The 19,577-nt window shown below is 46.6% G+C and overlaps 1 protein-coding gene across 2 annotated transcripts in view; it reads right to left on the bottom strand.

The window, feature by feature from the left end:
* LOC108164768 (LIM/homeobox protein Lhx1) overlaps nt 1-19,577 on the bottom strand; it is a 50,023-nt gene that overhangs the window by 2,626 nt on the left and 27,820 nt on the right. For both annotated transcript variants that reach the window (XM_017300680.2, XM_033391245.1), the window contains 2 exons: nt 9,615-9,805; nt 9,232-9,450 (listed from right to left, as the gene is read on the bottom strand). In XM_017300680.2, the coding sequence (XP_017156169.1) occupies nt 9,232-9,450; nt 9,615-9,805 (410 nt within the window). The remainder of the gene's footprint in view (nt 1-9,231; nt 9,451-9,614; nt 9,806-19,577) is intronic.

The following is a 19,577-nucleotide window of genomic DNA, read 5'->3' as shown; positions in this document are numbered from 1 at the left end:
AAAGTTATAAAATAAAAACATATTTCAAAAGTTTTTAGTGGCACCTTCTTTCCCTGAGTTCGGGCTCGTTCTCTGGGGTCCTCCAACGTACGTTGTGTCCTTCTTCTTGTTTTTTTTTTCGTGCTCTTTTGCTTTTTTAATATTCATATATTTTGGGATGCGCGCTTTTTTAATGATCTCTTCTGCTGCGCTGCTCTGCGGTCAACGAAACATTTTGATTTTCTTTATTTTTCGGTGCTTTTTCGATTTCTCAAAGTTTTCTCAATGAAATTTTTGTGATTTATGTCTTTGCCCGTTCCGTTCCACACGGCCGCCCCCGGAACGGACAGACTGGCTCACTGGCTCGCTGGCTCGTTTGTTTTTTTGGCAAATAGTTTCCAATGAATTTTGCTTAGATTTTGGGCATTCAGACTGATTTTGCTGCAGCTGTTGTTGCCCCCCTGCACCGGGTATCCCGTACCCTCTTAGGAGGCAATTTAAGCGTGAATTTTAATGATGAGCGCCGTTCTGCAGTTCATTTGAATTCGGTTGGACAGGATAGCAGAGCAGAACAGAGCAGAGCAGCGCAGAACAGAGCGTTTTATGAACTTGAACTGAGGCCAGAGTCAAAGGGATGGCTGTGGGTCGTCTGCCTAAAACTCTGGCGGCTAGACATGCATATAGGATCCAATCCGATCCAATCCAATCGCTGGGGCTGGGGCTGAGGCTGGGGCCCTTCACATTTATAAACTGACACATTTTGTGGCGCAGCGAATTTCGCTAGAAAACCTCTTTTTTCGGGGGGCCTGAGAACGGAGCGCGTCGTCGGCACACAGGATGCACACAAAAGGAAGTAACATGCTGTGTGCTCCAAGCTCCAAGCTCCACGCTCCATGCCCCCATGCGCGAGTCCATCCCCAATCCAAATGGATGGACAAACGGTTAATGCTTAATACGGCTCCACGGCTGCTGTACCTCCGCTTCGGTCCCCTTCCCATCGTTCCGTTCCGTTCCACGCTGCACGTTCCAGATGAAGCGTGTGACTTTATGACAGGCCCCACCAGCGACTTGGATGGGGATTTGCAGGCTGTTTCCTAGACAGAGAGAGAGAGAGATAGAGGGGACATGTGATCCCGTGGGGGATCTAATGAGCATTATCGCTTTCTGGCTTTTCCCTTCGAAGATCTCCTCTATAAAATGTCGAGTATCCCTCGAAATAGCCGTAGGTTTTTTTTTTCGATTTTCATTCCCCTTTGGAGATATGGGAGTCCAACGGGGAGTGGAAAACCCCGCCCCCACATGCAATTGGTATTTTTGTTCCTGTTGTTTGCTTTTTCTTGCAACTTTTTGTTGCACTCCATTTGCCATTCGGCCATTTGTTGCTGTTTTTCTTTGTCGATGCAACAAAACAATGGGGGGCAAAAACCGCTCTGCACCGAACAAAAGCACAAAGAAATAGTGGAAACCAAAAAGCACAAAAAAAAAGACGAAAAGAACACAAGCAAAAAGCAAAACAAATGCAAAACTATTGTAAATGCATATTCTAGTTGCAGTTTTTCGCCTCGCCTCCTACTCTCAGGTGTGGTGTACCCTTTCCAGAGGGTATTACCCCCAGAGGATGACTGCTTCTCCGTGGCTTTTGCAGCACATTCCAGACACTCCTTCACTCCACATCTATGGCGAAATTCCGGGCTATTCTCGAGCAGGGCATCCAATGCTTCGGCTAGGATATTCTTCCGTGTTTTATTGTTGTTTCTTTTGTTTGGTTTTTCGCATAGGAAAATGAAAAATTATGTGACCGCAGGGCCCTCTATGGCATACGGAAAAATATTGCCAACAATTTTTGTATCGCGAACGAACATCGACGGCCGGAGGTGCAGGTGGGTGGTGGCAGGGTGGCAGGGTGGCGGGACACCCTTTATTTATTACGTTGCAACGTTACGTGTAATTGAAATGCGGTGGCAGCTAAGCCGCGCCTCCTGCCTCCCGCCTTCTGCCTCGTTCCACCTGCCACCTCCTGTGGGTAAGCATGGATGGTGGGCCGTCGGATTGAGGTCTCTTCTGTTCGCGACATTATCGGCTGTGGTTAACGTCAAACGTAACAGAATTCAAGTGTTTCGGATTTTCAGCTTTATTTTACCATTCCTTAGATATTTTCCCCCTTTTTCACTACAATTTTCCATCGATAGCCACAAATGTTTCTCCAATATTTGGGATTCCCTATTTTCCAATCAGTGATATTTGTACATTTCAATCTAGGTAGGTATATAGAATTTTTCCCTTCGTTTTCCCCTCGTCCCACCAGTTTTTTCGCAGTGTTTGCCCTCCTCCTCCTCCATGTTCCTTGGGGGCTTATTATAAGGATATACGATATTATGATATATCAAAATCGCATCATTTATTGTACGGTTATCATCATAACATCTTCCTCTGGTGATTCTCTGGCCCTTGCTGGCTCTTTCTGGGCTTTAAATTGTCTGGCAATTTTGAAAAATGTGAGGCTAATATTTTATTTCCGCACTTGAGCCGAAATTTGTTTCCAATTTTCGAGCTTTCAACAGCAGCAAGAGCCAGAGCCGGTGAGGGGCAACTAAGTTGAACACGCGGCAAGGCAGAACATCTGAACATTTGAACATTTAGTTAAATTATAGGTTAGAGCTCTGACATAAAAGGGCAAACAACGTAGCATAATGGGGCATGGGGCATGGGGCATGGTAGCAATCAGAGGGCTCCCCCATCTCCCGTGCCGTTCATTCGACAAAATGATTATTGCGCGAACCTCTGGGTGGGAGGGGGGTTGTGGACGCGGAGGAGCCACCGGGAGCCCCAAGGGTTACCCAATCCCGACTCTCGGCTTTAAAGGCCTCTGGGGTCTCTCCATCCCCATCCCCATCCCCGTGCCCATCTCCACTCCATCCATCCATCCATTGTGTTGAAAATTATAGCAAATTATGTTAAACGGCAGCGCGTTTGGCCTCCTACTTGCCCCTCCCTCATTGCCCACCTTCGACTCCTCCTGACATCAGAGGGCGGGGGCGAAGGCGGGGGCGGCTGCAAGCTGCCGGCTGGCTGCTCATTTTGGTTGCTTGCCACAAAGAGGTCGTTCGTTAGTTCTTTCGTTCGACCAAGGGGCTCCACCAAATGTGTGTCACGTTCTGCTTCACCCCCTTGATTGATATGATTTGATGTGGTTCGATTTCGGGGGATTCGAATCGAGATTTGGGATTTGGTTCCATTCGGAATGCTAGTCGTACGCGTACGCGTATTTCTGTTATGTGCCCCATTGTTGTGGCACGATTGCTTTGGCTACCATTTGTTAAATTAGTTTGCTATGATGCGGCAAGATTTGTTTGTTAGTTTGCTTCGAATTGTTGCCTTTTCACGTTGCCTTTATTGTTTGTTGCTACTCGCCGCTTAATTGCCAAAAAACCGAGAGAGCAACAACAACAAAATCAAAAAAACAACCAAAAACCAAAAGCAACAAAGTTTACTTCATTTTTTGGTCTTTAGACCCCACCACAATGGTGCCCCAAACGAGTTGTGTGTTGTGGCAATAACAATTTTTAAAAGGCTAATCAACGACGGCATTCATACAGCAACCGAAACCGACACCGACACCGAAACCCCCCCCATCACCCACAAAAATAGTTGGTAGAGAATTTCCAAAAATCGGTTGGAACTTTTGGTCTACAAAAGGAGCTCAGTATTTTTGTATCAATGGAGTTTACACACCAATAAGGTTTATCCTTATAAAAGCCCATGGACAGACCTTCGAAAACCGAAAAAATACTGCAAAAAATACTGACAAATATCTATGAATATCCGCCTAAGAAAAGATTTTAGAAAAGCCAAAAGAACAACAAAAGACACCAACAAAAGAAATACTGAAAAATACCGAAACACACAAATCAATATATACCAAGAGGAAAAGCTTGGTTAAACCGAAAAAATACTGAAAAACCCACACAAATAAAGACATACCACATATAAAACTTTGGGAAATGGAAAAATTCTTAGAAAAGGCCTTAAATACAACAAAATACTGCTACCGACTAGATACCAAAAATTAGGATGCCTTTTTATGGTCAGTATTTAACCATGGATCGGCCACCTCTCAAGGAAATACTTGCTGGAGACTAAGCTTCCAATAAGAAGGGTTTTTGATATAAGAAACTACATCTATGGGATACATGGATATCTGCCCAAACTACGAAAGTACTACATATCATTCCGAGCACACACAACTATCATTAGTATTGCCCCAAACAAATTAGTCCATTCATCACTCTGTCCCAGGCCCAAAGAGGAAGAAGAATAATGATGTATGGCTTATTAACAATTCAAGTACCATGTAATGGAGAAGAGAAGATACTCGAGAAGAGAGGTGCGGACAATCCTTTTGTTGCAAAGACCAAGAAGAGCGGACAGCGGAGACCTCCGATGAGAGGATGACCCCAAGCGGCGTATTCGGTAGATGATTTGCATTTATCGAATGAAAAAAAAAAAAAAAAAACACTGCTGTCACGCCCTATCGTACATCGATGACTACCGCATCTCTATCCCTGGGCCCTGGGCACTGGGCCTTTTTTTTCATTCCTTCTTTTGAGGCGTGAATTGGCCTCAAGTAAGAGTTAACAGATAATTAACTTCTGCTCTGTTCGGGCCACAAAGTGTATCTTTGTATCTGTATCTCAGGCGGCTGCTGCTGCTGCTGTTGCTGGTGCCCATAGTTTAGTAGGTGTTACTCTCCCGAAGAGAGCTCCTTGCATGAGGCGGCACAAAAATGCTGCGGGTTTCGATTCCGAATTACTTTTTGTTTTTTGTTTTTGGTTTTGTTTGGTTTGTTTTTTCTGTATTTGGTAGCTGGCGCCTCAAACTGAAATTAATAGCAAGTTGATGAGTTGTTGAAATTATAATGTTCCAGCCGCCATCCATCCATCCATCCATCCTCTCGAGGGGCATTTGCCATGTCATGTTGTACGGACAGGCGCCGCAACCACTATATACATACATTTATCCCCTGCCTCCCTCTTGGGCTCTAACAATCTACCAATCCGAAGTAAATGCGCTAAATTAGCGGCTTTTGTGGCCCTTTTGTGAATGGTTCAATCGGCAACAACCTGAGGAAAGAGGTACGCATACTCGGACATTTGTGGGCTCCTTTCAAGTTTTGCGGTCGACATTTCGTTTGGGCAGTTGCGGTCTTTTGTGTGGTGGCCCCCCCAAATGTCAATGCAATCAAAACAGTTTCCGCTCAATTAATGGGGGGACTACCATCGTCTGAAGATACATATTCTGTTGACTAATTAGTTCGGCTATCAAAGAGCCATAAAACAGAAACAGAAACTGAAAACTGAAACGAAAACTCTACACGAAAATAAAGTTGAACAAATTTGTCAACTTCCGACCCGAAAAGAAAAAAAAGCCGAGTCCAAATAAAAATTATTATAAATCTTGGCTCTGATAAATAAAAAGGGGGGAAGACGACGACCGACTGTATGTAAATCATGGGCTGGAAATGCTCTCGAATATGTGTTTTTATTCGGTTGACAAATAAACGCCTCTGCATTGTCTGCGGCACTTGACAAATGTCCGACGACTCGCATCCGCATCGCATGTGTATCTGTGTATCTTTGTATCTTTGTATCTGCGGCTCAAACGCTGCTACGCTTTGGGGGCTGGCTTTGTCTCTGAATCTGGAATCTGGCTCTAAATCTGAGACTGTGGCGCCAGCATCGCGCATGCCACATTAAAAATTTGTTGAGCCGCTTCGTCGACTGTGTGATTTCCCCCCCAGCGAACGGAGGTGCCCCGATCTCCCATATCCCATTTGTTTTTATTTGTTTATAATTTTTCAAAGCTTAAATGGAGCGTAAGCACCGCACAAAAAAAGAAACCACGGCCGTGCTATAGTGGGGGACAACAGGTTGGTTGTCTTTCTTGAATCTTGAGAACGTTCATCATTTGAATGGATTGAATGGATCGATTCGAGAGCAGCAGCAGCATATCTATATGGCAGTGGCACTATCTATCTATCAATTATCCAAATGGGGTACCCGCTCTTTGTTCTCTTTGTTTTATTTGGGCCCCAAAGCAATGAATGACAATGAAGCGGCCCCATGGCTGAGCGTCTGCGACAGTGCGTGGCAGTAATATAAGGCGTAAATTTGTGTTCGCAATTCATTCGCATTTACAACTCCTTTTCCGTCTATGAATAATCACAAAATATTCGCGCGTTATGCAGCAGCGCCCTTCGGTCGCAATAAATACCTTAAAGATATCGAAATTAATGAAAAAACGTGTCTAAAAAAGGACTTTAGAAAACATAAAAATATTCAAAAAACTACTTATAAAAAATACTGAAAAAATACCTAAATAAACCCCTTGGCCAATGAATAGAAAATCTTTACTGGCTTTAAATTCGTATTCAATCTCTTGGATCTGTTCTACAGCACTGCCCCGCACTGTACCCCACCACATTGTTGTTGCGGGTCGCTGGAGTCTGGTCAAGTTTTTTGATCTATGACTACCTTTGAAGTGCCACAGACCGTTCAACCTCTTCCATGTCAAAGTTCGAGGCAAGGCGAACGAAATCGAAGTAAAGGAAAGACCGAAAGGTGGAGCAGGAGTAAGAGGATGGGTTGGTGGAGGGGGAGGAATATTGTTTGTGTTGGCGCCCAACGTGGGGCCCCCGTGCAACTAAACTTCTGTCCCGTGGCGCGGGACGTCGGCAAAAGTTCTTAAGAAGTTCTTTTTTTTTCTGTGTCATGCCCCCTCGTGGCTGCTGTTGCTGCTTCTGCCCCCCTGCCCTGCCCCGCTCTTCTGTGGCTCTTCTGTTGTTGTAAAATTTATTATAAAACTCACAGCAGGCGGGCACTCGACTTGACTCGACTCGAATGGGGGATCGGGGGACTGGTGTACTGGGGGTATGGGGGCTGTTGAGCTGTACAAATTTCCCTGTTGACATCTTTGGGACCTCTCTCTCGCTCGGTCCATCCCCTGCTGCTCACTTGATGAGCTGCTGACGAACTCCTCAGAAAACTCTTTGATGCCACCACGGGATCGGGTTACTCAAAGACAAGTAGAGAGTTTTCGGCCGCCGAAAGTGGGTGCTACTTTCCATGGAAATCAGCTGGAAGCTCCCTATTCGAGTGCACATATATTGGGGGGGACATTCGATATGCTTGAAATATGCAGTGTGCAGCAACACATCTTTAATGAAGATGCAAATGTTTTCTCCCCTGCCGCTGACAGCTCACAGATGTCCCTCTCTCTCGCTCTGCACCGATCATCGTCTGGTGAGACGATTAAGATCTGATGCTGTTTGGTGTTGCCTGTTGCCTCCTCTTCAACTTGTTGGCATTTGTCACTTTCGTTTAGATCTGAAGAGGGACACCACACAGCACACAGCACAGGCCCCCGTTCCACGACAGAGAGAGAGACAGAGAGAGAGATGCTGTAAAGAGGTGTTGATTGTGTCACACTTGTCGCCTTTTCGAGAAGAACAGAACCCAAAGAATCGGACACACGGCAGAAGAAACGAATGCCGCCTAAATATCCTTTAACTGTAACCAATGACACATCAAAGGGCCAGACACCGAACACCGACCACCGAACACCGAAGCCAAGAGACTTACGGGGCAGACAGCATCCCAATGGCTCGTTGCACATGCGTAATCCCCGTTAAGCACTAGAATTCGAATTCGAATCGGTTTCTTTTTTTTTTTTTGAAACAGCTGTGTGGCAAGCAGAGGGGGATAACCTGTTGCACGGCTATGGTTATGGTTATGGTTATGGTGCAAGGTGCAAGGTGCATTCCAACATTCCAACCACTGTTCCCATTGTTCTGGCAAACACGATCCTAATGATGTTGTTGAGGGATCCAGAGCATATGCTGCGGATATCCTTGACAGCCCAGCCCAGCAGCACACCATCTGTGTAGGAGGTGCCCGCTAGTTTGCTAGCTGTCGATGGTTCCCACCTCCGACCAGATGACGGATAGATGGAGATCCAGAGTTTTGTCTGGGAATCGCTGTCTTTTGCCTCCAATTAAAAACACTTCCGCATTTAGCCGACTGCCTTGAATAATGATTATGATATCCACTTTGCATTCTGCTCAATTTGCTAGCTTCTCCGCGAGGCTTAGCCTGCCTTAATCACATACATTTGCCTAAGCCGCCGACGAAAGACTCATTTCCATGCGAGTAATCGCCTCGGACATGCACTTAACATTGCATGTTAGCTAACAGTTACCTAAAATTGCATGTTAGCTAACATTTTGCCGCCTTTCTTTGCGCTTCTCACTGTTACGAGGGAGGGTAGGCTCCTTCTCCTTCTCCATGTCTGATTTTTTTTATGGAATTTCAATCTTTTTGGCAAAAAAAAAAAAGGTTTCACTCTCCGAGCATTGAACTTCCGTTTTTAATGCTCTGCCACGCCCACGCTGCCGCAACTGCCACCGCCCCACTCGTTCCGTTCGCTTTTCGCTTTTCGCTCTGTTTTCGGACAGACATTAATTTTATTTTTATTGTATTTGGTTTTGGTTTTGGTCGCCCATCGAAAAGGCCAAAGCAATGAAGCGTTGCAAGGCGGCACAACGTTGAAAAATCGCGTCCGACTATTTTTTATGATTTTTTTCTTGTTGTTGTTGTTGGTTTTTTTTTTGTTTTTTGTTTGTTTTACTTGGTGTATCAGTGGAGCGGTGACCGCGTTTGCTTTAGTTTAAACATTTGCCAGTCAAAGCGCGTTTAATTTATGCCTTTTTTATGCTGATGAAACCCCGACTCAGACCGACCGAGGGGCCGTGTAGTGGACTAAAACATAGTCGTCGTCGTCGTCGTTAAAGCAATGTCTACCCCATTTCTGTGCCTTCCTGTCTCCAAAAAAGGGTTTATCTTGTGGTATTCCGAATTCCGACAGATTTCAATGGAATCAAAGCTCAAAATATACCAAAAATATCGTTTGTAAACGGGAAACTTGTTTAAAAATAACAAACAGAAAAGATAGATCTTTATTCGGACACTTAGAGGATGTTCAATGCTTTGAAATGCGATTTATCCCTAGATTCTCCATTCCAGGCATCCCTCTGTTGGATGGACTCCTGATTCTATTTGATTTTCGGTTGAGGCCTCACTCCTTCTCGAGCAGAACAAATCGCTTTGAACTGCAGCTGACAGGCCCTTCCCTGTTAACACCAGCGAATGGGATTTCGCTGGACTCCGCTCTAGTCCGCCGTACTGTTGGACTGCTCACCTGTATGACGCGCATGGGCAGTCCCGTTTCCTTGGCCAGTTGCTCCCTAATGTGGCGTGTCGGTTTCGGTGTCTGATTGAATGCCGTTTTCAGTACCTCCAGCTGTTTGGCCTTGATGGTGGTGCGGGGACCGCGACGCTTCGAGCCATTGGCATCGTCGGGACTTTTGTTCTCCGCCTGTGAATCGCCGCGTCCATCCGGATCCCCATCCAAGGAGCCCTACGAGAGAGAGAGAGAGAGAGTGAAGCTCATAATCATTTGGCAATCATTAATCAAGAGAGCGAGAGCCCCCAGAGGCCAGAGCCAAGAGCCGAGAGCCCATGGCCCATTCAGCACCAAGTTAATGATCGACTGATCAGATCTGCTCTGATCCGTTCTCTTACCTGATCGGAGTCGTCATGGGTATTTTTGCTATCGGTGCTCATGCTTTGTACTGATATATCCGATGTGCCCAGCGGTCCACCCGCTGAGTCTGGGCCATTCGGTCCGAGTACGCCCAATCCCAGTGCCGTGGCCCGCAAATGCGGCGGATCATCATCGTCATCGTCTTCGCTCGCCGAGCCCATTAATGAATCTGTAAGAAGCGAGCACAGAGAGAGAAGAGAGGATGAGTACAAATTGGCTTAACAAATGGCAGATGGAGGACTATGTAGGTCGTCCTCCTAGTTCTGGTTCTTGTTCCATGTTCCACCCATTGAGAGGCACTTAAAATACAATTGCAATAAATAATATTTGTGCGGGTATAAGCCGTAAACGACGCTCTGATTCTTCTCTTTTTTGGTCACGTGTCGCCATTTCATGGTCTAAGTAGCTGACTGCCACACAGCCATTCCTGCCACTGCTGCCACTGGGGCACGTGTCAACTGCTGATGCCTATATAAGTTGATTAGGGCCTCGACTCGACTGGGCCTGGTCTCTGATCTGTGGGCCATGCAAAATGCTGACACGCGTCTCCGTCCGGCTCCGGCCTGCTGCATTCTCTGCTCCAGATAAGCGCCACGAGACCTGCCACCAGCCAGAAGATACGCGTTGCGTTGTGTGTTGAAACGTGTCACTCATAGAAATCGCTCGATTCGATTGTCTTTATCTTGCGTCACAGACATCGGCGTACACAACCCTCGAATCTCAGCCACACGCAACTGGTCCCCGGGGGGACACCTGACAGACAGCCCCAGAGACCGAGAGACCGAGAGACCGAGGGACCGAGAGACCCCTTGGGACAGTTCTCTTGCAGGCACTTGCCAAAAATAAATTACACTTTATTATGCATAATCTAATCCGCACCAGACGCGATCAAGCGGCAGACCGATGTGCATCCCATCCATCCATCCACCAGGGGGTTGCTTGCTCTGAAGGGGCATATGCCGCGAATTAGGTTGCAAGCAACAGAAACAGAAACCCATTAAACAGAGACCCAGGTGCCTCTCTCCATTCCTATTCCAGTTCCTATTCCTATTCCTGCCACCTGTCAAACTAGCGCCAGGAGATCCAAAGCTTAACGCATTCTGAGCTTCACAGATGAGAGGATGAGGATGAGGCTGATGGGAGACGAGTCGAGACGAGTCGAGTCGAGTCGAGAGCTATGATGACCATGGCCATAATCGTAATGATGATGAGGCACAGTCATCATCCTGCCTGGCAGTCACCATCACCATCATCATCCGTTGAGGCTGGCAGCTGGGGCATCGTCTCCAGAGTCTCCAGAAGAGGCTTGGCTTGGCGAGCTTTAACGTTCCAAAATTTCCCCAAGAAAACCTTGGATCAATCCCAGTTCATTTCATAAACTCCTTTTGGGTGCCCCATCGGTGCCCCGTCTTGTGGCAAATCATTTGCCTGAGTTGTGCATCAGATGGCGGCTCAGTGGCTGTGCCTGTGCCACTTGCCACAAGTCCCTTAGTCCTCTCTTTTTGTGTTGGGACAATTGACCCGCAGAGAGACCAGACGACCGACAACCACCGATGGAACAAACGAAACGGAAATTTCAAGTGTTTACCAGCATCGCTTTAGCTTTGCTCGCGTGTGCCACATGCCGCACAACCCACCCAACCCCAAATGGTGCGTCTGCCACTGCCACTGCCACTGGTGCTGCTGCTGCTGCTGCTCTTCGATTCGATTCCATATGGGAGGGGGCAGGACGCTTCAAGTTGTGTTGTAAACACATGTTAATAAACACGCGGACCAGCGACCCAGAGACCAGAGCGGGGGGCGGTGGAGGGTTGTCACTACCAGCAGCAGCAGCGGCAGCAGCAACAACAACAGCTTGCAACAGCAGCGGCTCGTCGCTCTCGAGAGCATCACTCAAATTAACTTTGAAAACCATTCAGGAACACTTCATTTGATTGCCACAAAAACCGTTCCTGCCACAGGAACGGCGCGGCAAGAGAGACCTTCCTGCCACACCCGCCCTTCTGCCCCTCCTTTGCCTTGTGCCACAAGCAGTTGTTGTTTGTAATTGTTGTTGTAGCAATAGCAATTATGCCATTCGAAGCAGCAACCCTCGCCGAAAAGGGGGTGGCAGTGGCAGGCAGGCGCCCCCCCCTGCAGCCATACAAAAGTTCAAACACTCATTTTTCCGCTTAGAAAAATATTTCAGTAACCTCTGCGGGGGCGCCCCGCTCTGTGCTGTTGTCCTGTTTGTCCTAGACAAACATCCCAGCCAGCGACAGGAAGACGAACAAGTGCAGCAGCAGCATCCTCAGCCTCAGCGTCAGTCCCAGTCCCAGTCCCAGCCTCATTTCTGACTGACAGTTGAGCAAACAGACAGGCAGTTAAGCAAACAAAGGCGCCTGCCAGGGCCTGGTGGCATGAATCCATCACTTTGACCCATGGAATCCCCCGCGGAAGCCCTGGGAATCCTTTGGTTGGCATCCTCGCTGTTTGCATAGCCGCAAGTGCGACACAACAGTTTTCGGCGGCAATGCCTCTCTCTTTGAGGAGGGGAGGTCTAAGCTTCGATGGGAGCCTCTAGAAGAGGTCTTGCTTCAACTCCCTTTTGTGTCCCATGGGGTATTCCTAGGGCTCGTATCATTAGGGCCCAACCCTCCAATTGGCTTCCGAGGATAGCACCCGCTCTTCCACCCACGTGGAAATAGTTGTGTCACGTGAATCGAATCTACCTGTCATTGCGGCAGGAACAGCTTCCTCTGGGTGCGGCAGTGAGGTTGAAGAGGGTGCCACTGCCACTGGCACTGGCACAGCCACCCTGCTTTCCACCCCCCAATCGACAGAGACAAAGCGCACACACATTAATTTCGAATTAGTTTTGCATCATGTGGTTCACGATGCAGAAAAATCGACTCCACTGCGAACCTTCCTTCTCCCCCAAACAGAAAAGAAAAGAAAACTCTGGCGACTGCTCCACAGAGTAGCATGCCACAAGGAGGCAGGCAGGCAGGCAATGGGATTCCTTCGTGTTTATGGGCAACTATTAAGTGCACAACGTAGTGCGGCATGAAAAATGCGGCATGGGACGTGGAACAGATCGCTGGATTTTCTACATGAGCGCATTCTGAAAGTCGTTTGCCGTCGCATCGTTTCTGCCTCTTCCATTCATGCAACGCGCGTGGAGTGTGGGGAGTGTGTGGAGTGGAGTGGAAGCCGGAGAGGAGTTCTTCGAGTTTGTTGGCTGTAAAATTAGGTTAATTCCTGTCAGTGCGTTGCTGATTTGAATTGTCACACACACGGGACAGACGCGATGCATGAGAGCCATTGAGAGGGAGAGAGCGAGGAGGAGGAGAGCCACAGATACAGATGCAGATACAGATACAGATACAGATACAGATACTCTTGGTCTCCGTCTTGGCTGTGGGATTTACATTGAATGCCATCCGCATTGACGTTCGCTGACGTTTCTGCCGCTGCCACAAGTCTCCCATCCACCATCCACCATCTCCGCGTAGCATCTCCCAGATGCAGGCTGCCGCACCCCGATCTCGCGGCTTAGTGGACGACGACTCTAATCCCCTGACTGCCTGTCTCTCATCCCACATTCATGTGCGAGTATTCGTGAATATCTGTGCGTTGTCTGCAGCTCTTCTCTCGCCTGCTTTTTGCCACACATGACAGTTACGCAAGCAAAAAGTGTCATCGGCTGCAAAAATGTTATGCAATTCCATCTCTAGACATCCCATAACCGATTGACAAGTGTTTCTGCGGCTAAAGGAAGTGGGGGAGCGCTTAAATTCTCAGCGATTCCAACGATTCTATAGATCTATAGCCAAAACCTCGTCTAAACCGCATTTTATGCTTTTTGTAACGGTTAAATCTCCATAGATTCTAGTGAAAACTACTATAATCAAACATAAGGGTGTTATAATCCCATTTATAGGGTGTAAAACCTATAAAGCTACCTAAAAAACAAAATATGGAATTTTGAAAAGTGTACTTTAAGTATTCCGCAGCCAAAATGGGTTGAATTCTTTCAACCGTACTCTTTTCTCTTTTATTTTCATGGTCTGACAAATATTCCTTTGATCATTTATGCTTGAAACATTCTTAACCTTATTTGATAATTGTTTAATTGGTTAAACGACTATAGATCTATACGAAAAAGGCCACGAATAAAACTGGATTTGATAAAAACCATAAACAAATAGAATTCAACTCTTTAAGGGGTCCAGTACTGGAGATATAGGGCATTTAAAAATTGATCTTTAGTATTCGGATATCAAAAGTTTATCCCTTTTCGCTTTACCTCTTGTGTTGCCCAAGGATTTGCCTTCTTTAAGCTGCAGGAACTTCACGAAGTTTATTGTTTCGTTCAAAAGTGCCAAACAATAAGAAGTTCCAGACCCTGCTCTGGCCCCTGCTCCGTCCCCTGCCACTCCTTCCATCCACTGAAAACATCATCAAAAGTCAAAGTCACAAAAACTCAACTCAAAAACTGTTTCTGACACTTTGAGCGGCGGCGGCGGCGGTGGCAGCGGACCCCGACGGAATCCCCCGAGACAGATATTCCGTGAGGAGAGGTTCTGGAAACTTTTGGGAGCCCAAAGCCAAAGCCAAAGCCAAGGCAACGACAAATGAATTAAACAAATGTTTTGCCTGTGTGGGTGTGTGTGTGTGTGACAGTGTGTGTGTGCAACTATTTGCGAGGGTGCAACAACAGCAAATGCCACAACAATTTGTAATGCCGCATCAAAGCATGAAGAGCGAGTCGTCCCACCCTCTGCCCTCGTTCAGCTCCAGCTTGAGGCAGTGGCAGGAACCGAGCCCCATTTTTGGGGGGGAAGGAGGGCGGGGGGGCGGGCTGTGGCTTGAGGCAGCCAGGGGGTTGTGTGTTTCCACTTGACTGAGCAGCATGCCAAGTGGCCAGAGAGTCTCAAACCGAAGGGGCAAGAGTTCCACTGAATGAAGCAGCACGAAATCAGGGCACGGGGAGCAGAAGGAGTTGCGGCAAGAATGAAGGTAGGGGGGTGAATGGGGGGAGGGGTTTCCGGGTGGGAGGGTGTGTTTGTCTATAAATTTTAAATGTCTGTGCACGCAACACACACAAATAGAAATTAAGTGCAAACTGCCACAAAAGACGACGACGATGAGGCAGAAACTTGAACACAGCAACTTTTGGACAGCTTTCGGACACTCATTACCAATGACCCGAGGGGCGTCTCCTACTCCTACTCCGACTCACTCTCCCTCTCCCTGTGACCTTGACATGCGGTGCCACTAAATGCCACAGACATACGACGCTCCAAAGCATTGATGGACTTTGAAATGTACAAAAAACAACGAGTAGAGGCACTCGTACCGCGACATCAAGATACTCGGTACAGGGCCTTAACTGCTTAGCCACACTGGGAGAGAGGGAAAGACGCTTTATGGAGTCGGCAAGGCTTTACAACCGTTGGCTAAAAGTGAACTTTTCAGGGAATTTCCATAACTTTTTCAGGCACTTTTGCTTTGGGTTTTCCCTTCAGCCTTTATGCCACATAATTTTCATTTATTTGACCATCGTTTTTAGGGTCCTTTAGATAAACCTTCCGCCGCCAAAAGTATCGAATGGAAGACATTGCCCCTTTCCCTGCCCCTGCCATAATGCCACAGAAACTCTTTGTTTTGATTGGCATTACGGAAGACAACGGCTACAAAAACATTCCAACCATCGCAAAAATATCAACAACAACAACAACAACAAAAAACTGAATATCTTATGAATGGCCCAGCCTCAGCCTCAAACGAGCGAATGGGCATCCAAGGGGTTGGTTGGTTGGTTTTCTGTTGTTGGATAAACGGAGAGTACGCTCTGTTACCTCGCCGCTTGTGTTGTGTGGATGTTGCATGCCACAAGCGGCGGGCAGGGGCCATTGCCACAAGCGACAAGTAAAACCGGCCGCATTTTGTGGGCATTTGTAAAGTGATCCTTTTTTTTTGTTGGTTTTACAGGAACACAGGAATCCAGAACCCACGGCAAGGACCCTTTCTCTTGTTCCTTGGTCCTTTTGGTGTTTCTGTTGTTGTTGTTGTTGTATCTCCTGCCTAAAGCAACAGGATTGCCAGGCGGAGAGGCGGCCGCACACCACCGTCGAACGCGTTGAGCTGTGCCAAAAAGGATTTCGCCTCCTGGATCCTGGGATCACTGTTTTCCATTTCCATTGCCATTGCCATTGCCCGACTCCTGCTCCTGTTTTATATTTAAAACTGTGTTCCCTGCTGCTGTTGTTGTTGTTGTTGCTTCTTATATATAAAAATACACACACAATATCCTTTTTCCTTTGCGCCTGAAATTGATACCAAAGTTGCGCCTTTTCCCGAAAGGCCTACACCCTGCTCTCCTTTTCAGGGGCTCCTTTTCGAAAAGCGTTTTGTTATTTTTATTTTTATTGTGTTTTGCAGCTCTCTTTCTCTCTCTCTGGCTCTCTGTGCTGTTGTGTTATTCTTTCATTTCAACGCGCCTGCCACACAAAAAGCAGCAACAACAACCAGGACCAGGACGAGGACCAGGACCCCTTGCAAATAGGAGCCAAAAGGTGGAACTCCTTTGCTGAGCGACGAACCAACTGACAGGAGGACAGGAGTACAGGAGAAGGAACAACAACAGTAGAGAGTAGAGGAGGAGGAGGCAGGGCATCAACAAAATGGCGTCGTTAAAGAAGGAACGAAGAAATGAATAGAAAGAGAAGGAGAAGTAGAAGTAGAAGGAAGTAGAAATGATAAGAAAAAGAACGAATGGAAAGGCCACAAATGAATGGAAAAGGACGGACAGGCAAAGGGCAACAAATGAAACAAGAAGGCCGCTGGTTTTACTTCATTTTGGTTTATTTCCTCAGTGGCAGGAATTTGCAGGAAGGAGTGGACTTCACTTATACAAATTTCAACTAAAGAACTCTAAAGACCACAATTTATACACAAATTTAACGGATATTTTATTAAACATCAACATTTTGACTCTTTAACCTTAAGAATCCAGTCAAAAAGAGCCATTGGCTTCATTTATGCGTTTCTACAATGGTAAACTCTCATACGATTTGGATGAATTTTACACAGTTTCAATTTTAAGTCTTCAGAAATAGATTCCAAAAAGAACCTACAAGTTTCGTTGCTTCTATTGCAGAAAAGTTAGACCCTAGCGGAGGCATGCTGTTTCCCTTGCCGCACCTTAAGAGTACACCATAAAAGAGCAGTTTTCTTTATCTTTGAGTTTCTTCAATGGTAACCTCTCGTGGAATTTTGATGAATTTTTGCCAGAATCAAGTTGAACGCCTTGAAAATACATTCCATTAGCAACGAAGATGTTTCGGCCTCTTCTTAATAGCCAATTTATAGTTAAATGACCAAAATCAGAGCCCAAGGCCTCAAGAAGCAGTTCCAGCAATCCCTCCAATATAGGACATGTCATATCCCTGACAAATATGTTGACACCGCGACGACCACACACACACACAGCCAGGCCCAGAGACGCACAGTGTGGCATCTGCATGAATTGCAAATGAATTGATGCGCTTTGTTGACTTTTGTCAATTGGGATTATAGCCCCTGCCCCTGGCCCTGCCCCTGTCACTGCCCCTACCTCTGCCCCTGTCACTGCCCCTGGATCTGAATGCTGAATTGTGAATCTGAAACCGGGCTGCTCTGCTCTTTCCAGCCATTGGCAATGCCATTGCCATTCCGCGATTAACAATTGGCTTAAACCGTGCCAAACAAAGTGTCGAAAAGCGAGCCTAAGCCGAACATCGAACCCAAAAACAAAAAAAAAAACAAAACAAGAAAACCAGAAAACCCGCAAGACCCACAAGACCCAAGACGAACGACACAATTTTCGTTGTCTACCTGCCCACGCGATCGGAGGGAGATCAGAGATCAGCGCGCCTAGATTATGCATCCATCCAGCCATCCATCCAGCCATCCATCCATCCATCCATCCAGCGAGGCAGCCATACCGTCAGGGGATTTGTAAAACAGATCTTTTTACGGATTATAAACAGAAACCGAACGAGCGGCAGCAGCAGCCACTCTTGAGGTTGGATTTTGTGGTCATGACAAAGGGCCCTGATTATTGAGAGCCGAGCCAGAAGACCAAACCCAGTGACGGGATCGGGAACGGGCTCGGGATCTGTCTGTCACTGATCTTCCGCAAAAGCGGGGCCTAGGGATTATCCAAATATGTAGTATCCGCCACGCGTTTGCCTTTGCAATGTGCGATCTGCGGTGCGGTGTGTGGGTGAAAAGTGAAAGTAAATTAGTTGTCAGAGTGAGGCATAGCCTCAACGATACTTAGTATTGGAGAATTAATAGATCTTTAGCGAATAGTCCCATATGAAAATGATCTTTTGAATGAACTCCCATCGTAATATTCGCTAAAACATAAGAGTAAATAGATTTCCTTCCCTAATACTCGCTGCGCATCATGCAGCAATGCTCCTCGGTTACCGTTCCCATTCCCTCTTTCTTTTTTCCATTGATTTTTCTTTGCCTTTTTGTGTTCTTTTTGTGATATTTTGGGTTTGCTGTCAAAAAAATATCAATTTCAAAGCGAATTTTCCGACCTTTTCCCACTGCCGTGGTGTCCCTCTCTTTGTTTGCCCCATAAATTGTGTGTCTGTCAGCCTGTTTTGTGTTTTCTTTTGCTAGATTTCTGACATATTTTTGTTCTTTTTTTTTTGTTGATGGATTGCATGCAAAAAATTCAAAAAAAAAAAAAAAAAAAAAAAAAACTAGAGGCAAAGTTCAAAATTATAAATCACGGTCCAAATTTGTTAGCGGAAGAAAACGCACAAAGGGGCTGCAAACAATTTATTGTTGGGGCCATAAACAACGGGGTAACAACAACTTGACCAGCAGCAACAAATAACAGCCACAATAACCGGCACACCAACAACAGCGACAACAAAATCGATTAACACATAAGACTCGTGCAGACCCACACAGAGAGAGGAACAGAAATGAGGAGTGCATTTACCTTTCACGGAATGAGAGGACACGGATACCCTCGCCAAAGCCACTGGGGACCGATGGATATTCCAAATGGCATCGCTTCAAAGATGCGCGATATTTTCTACGACTATTCTGATCTAACTGGTTGCCCCTGAGACCACAGCTCATTGGGATTCCCTTCATTTATACGTCTCGCTTGTCATGCAGCAGCACTCCTCGGCTCAGACTCTTTTTGTAGGGCAAAAACTGACTGCAAAAAGGGTAGAGTCAGTGGAGCCTCCTCCAGAGATGAAAGGGAAAGGGCTGGGGATTGGGGGACTGGGGAAGGGGCATTAACTCCAACGATTTGTGACACTAATAAATAAGGCAGCAACAAAAGGCTGTTCCTCCTCATAATTCCCCGACTTCAACTTCATCTTCCTCCGAACACTTTATGGCCGGTGCGGTGCGGCTCCCTCTTTTCGTTTTTCTTCTCCTGAAGCTTTTATTTATTTATGTTTATTGCGTTTATCATTTGTGACATTTGCATAGCGCCGGCCCGTGGGCACCGAAAGGAAACGAAACGCTTTGGCATTGGAACGGGGAACGCTTGGACACGGACTGGGACAGGGAATGGCGCACTGAAACGCCCGTGAAATTGTCACAGCTTCGTGATTTTTACGACTGCAGCTGTAAAAATCTCTGCGCAAATTTATGCGCGAATGAATTGTGCATTTGATGGGGAGTTGTGGCTGAGCCCCAACGGCAGAGAGGGGATACAGCAGCAGCAACAGCAAGTGGCTGCCACTTGCAAAAGGAGTGGGCAATGGAGTGGAGCCAGAGACTTTTCGACTTGCCGGAACACAGAAAGACAAGACAGAATGGTATTTCCGGAGTTTTCCCCATGATTTTCTTGATTTTTCCCATACAACACATCTTTGTAATTTATATTCATATTTCTGCATACTGCATTTCTATTTAAAAGATTAAAAATTGAC

Source organism: Drosophila miranda, chromosome XL, assembly GCF_003369915.1.
Source record: "Drosophila miranda strain MSH22 chromosome XL, D.miranda_PacBio2.1, whole genome shotgun sequence".
Lineage (NCBI taxonomy): Eukaryota > Metazoa > Arthropoda > Insecta > Diptera > Drosophilidae > Drosophila > Drosophila miranda.
This window is presented reverse-complemented; position numbering and strand designations above follow the sequence as displayed.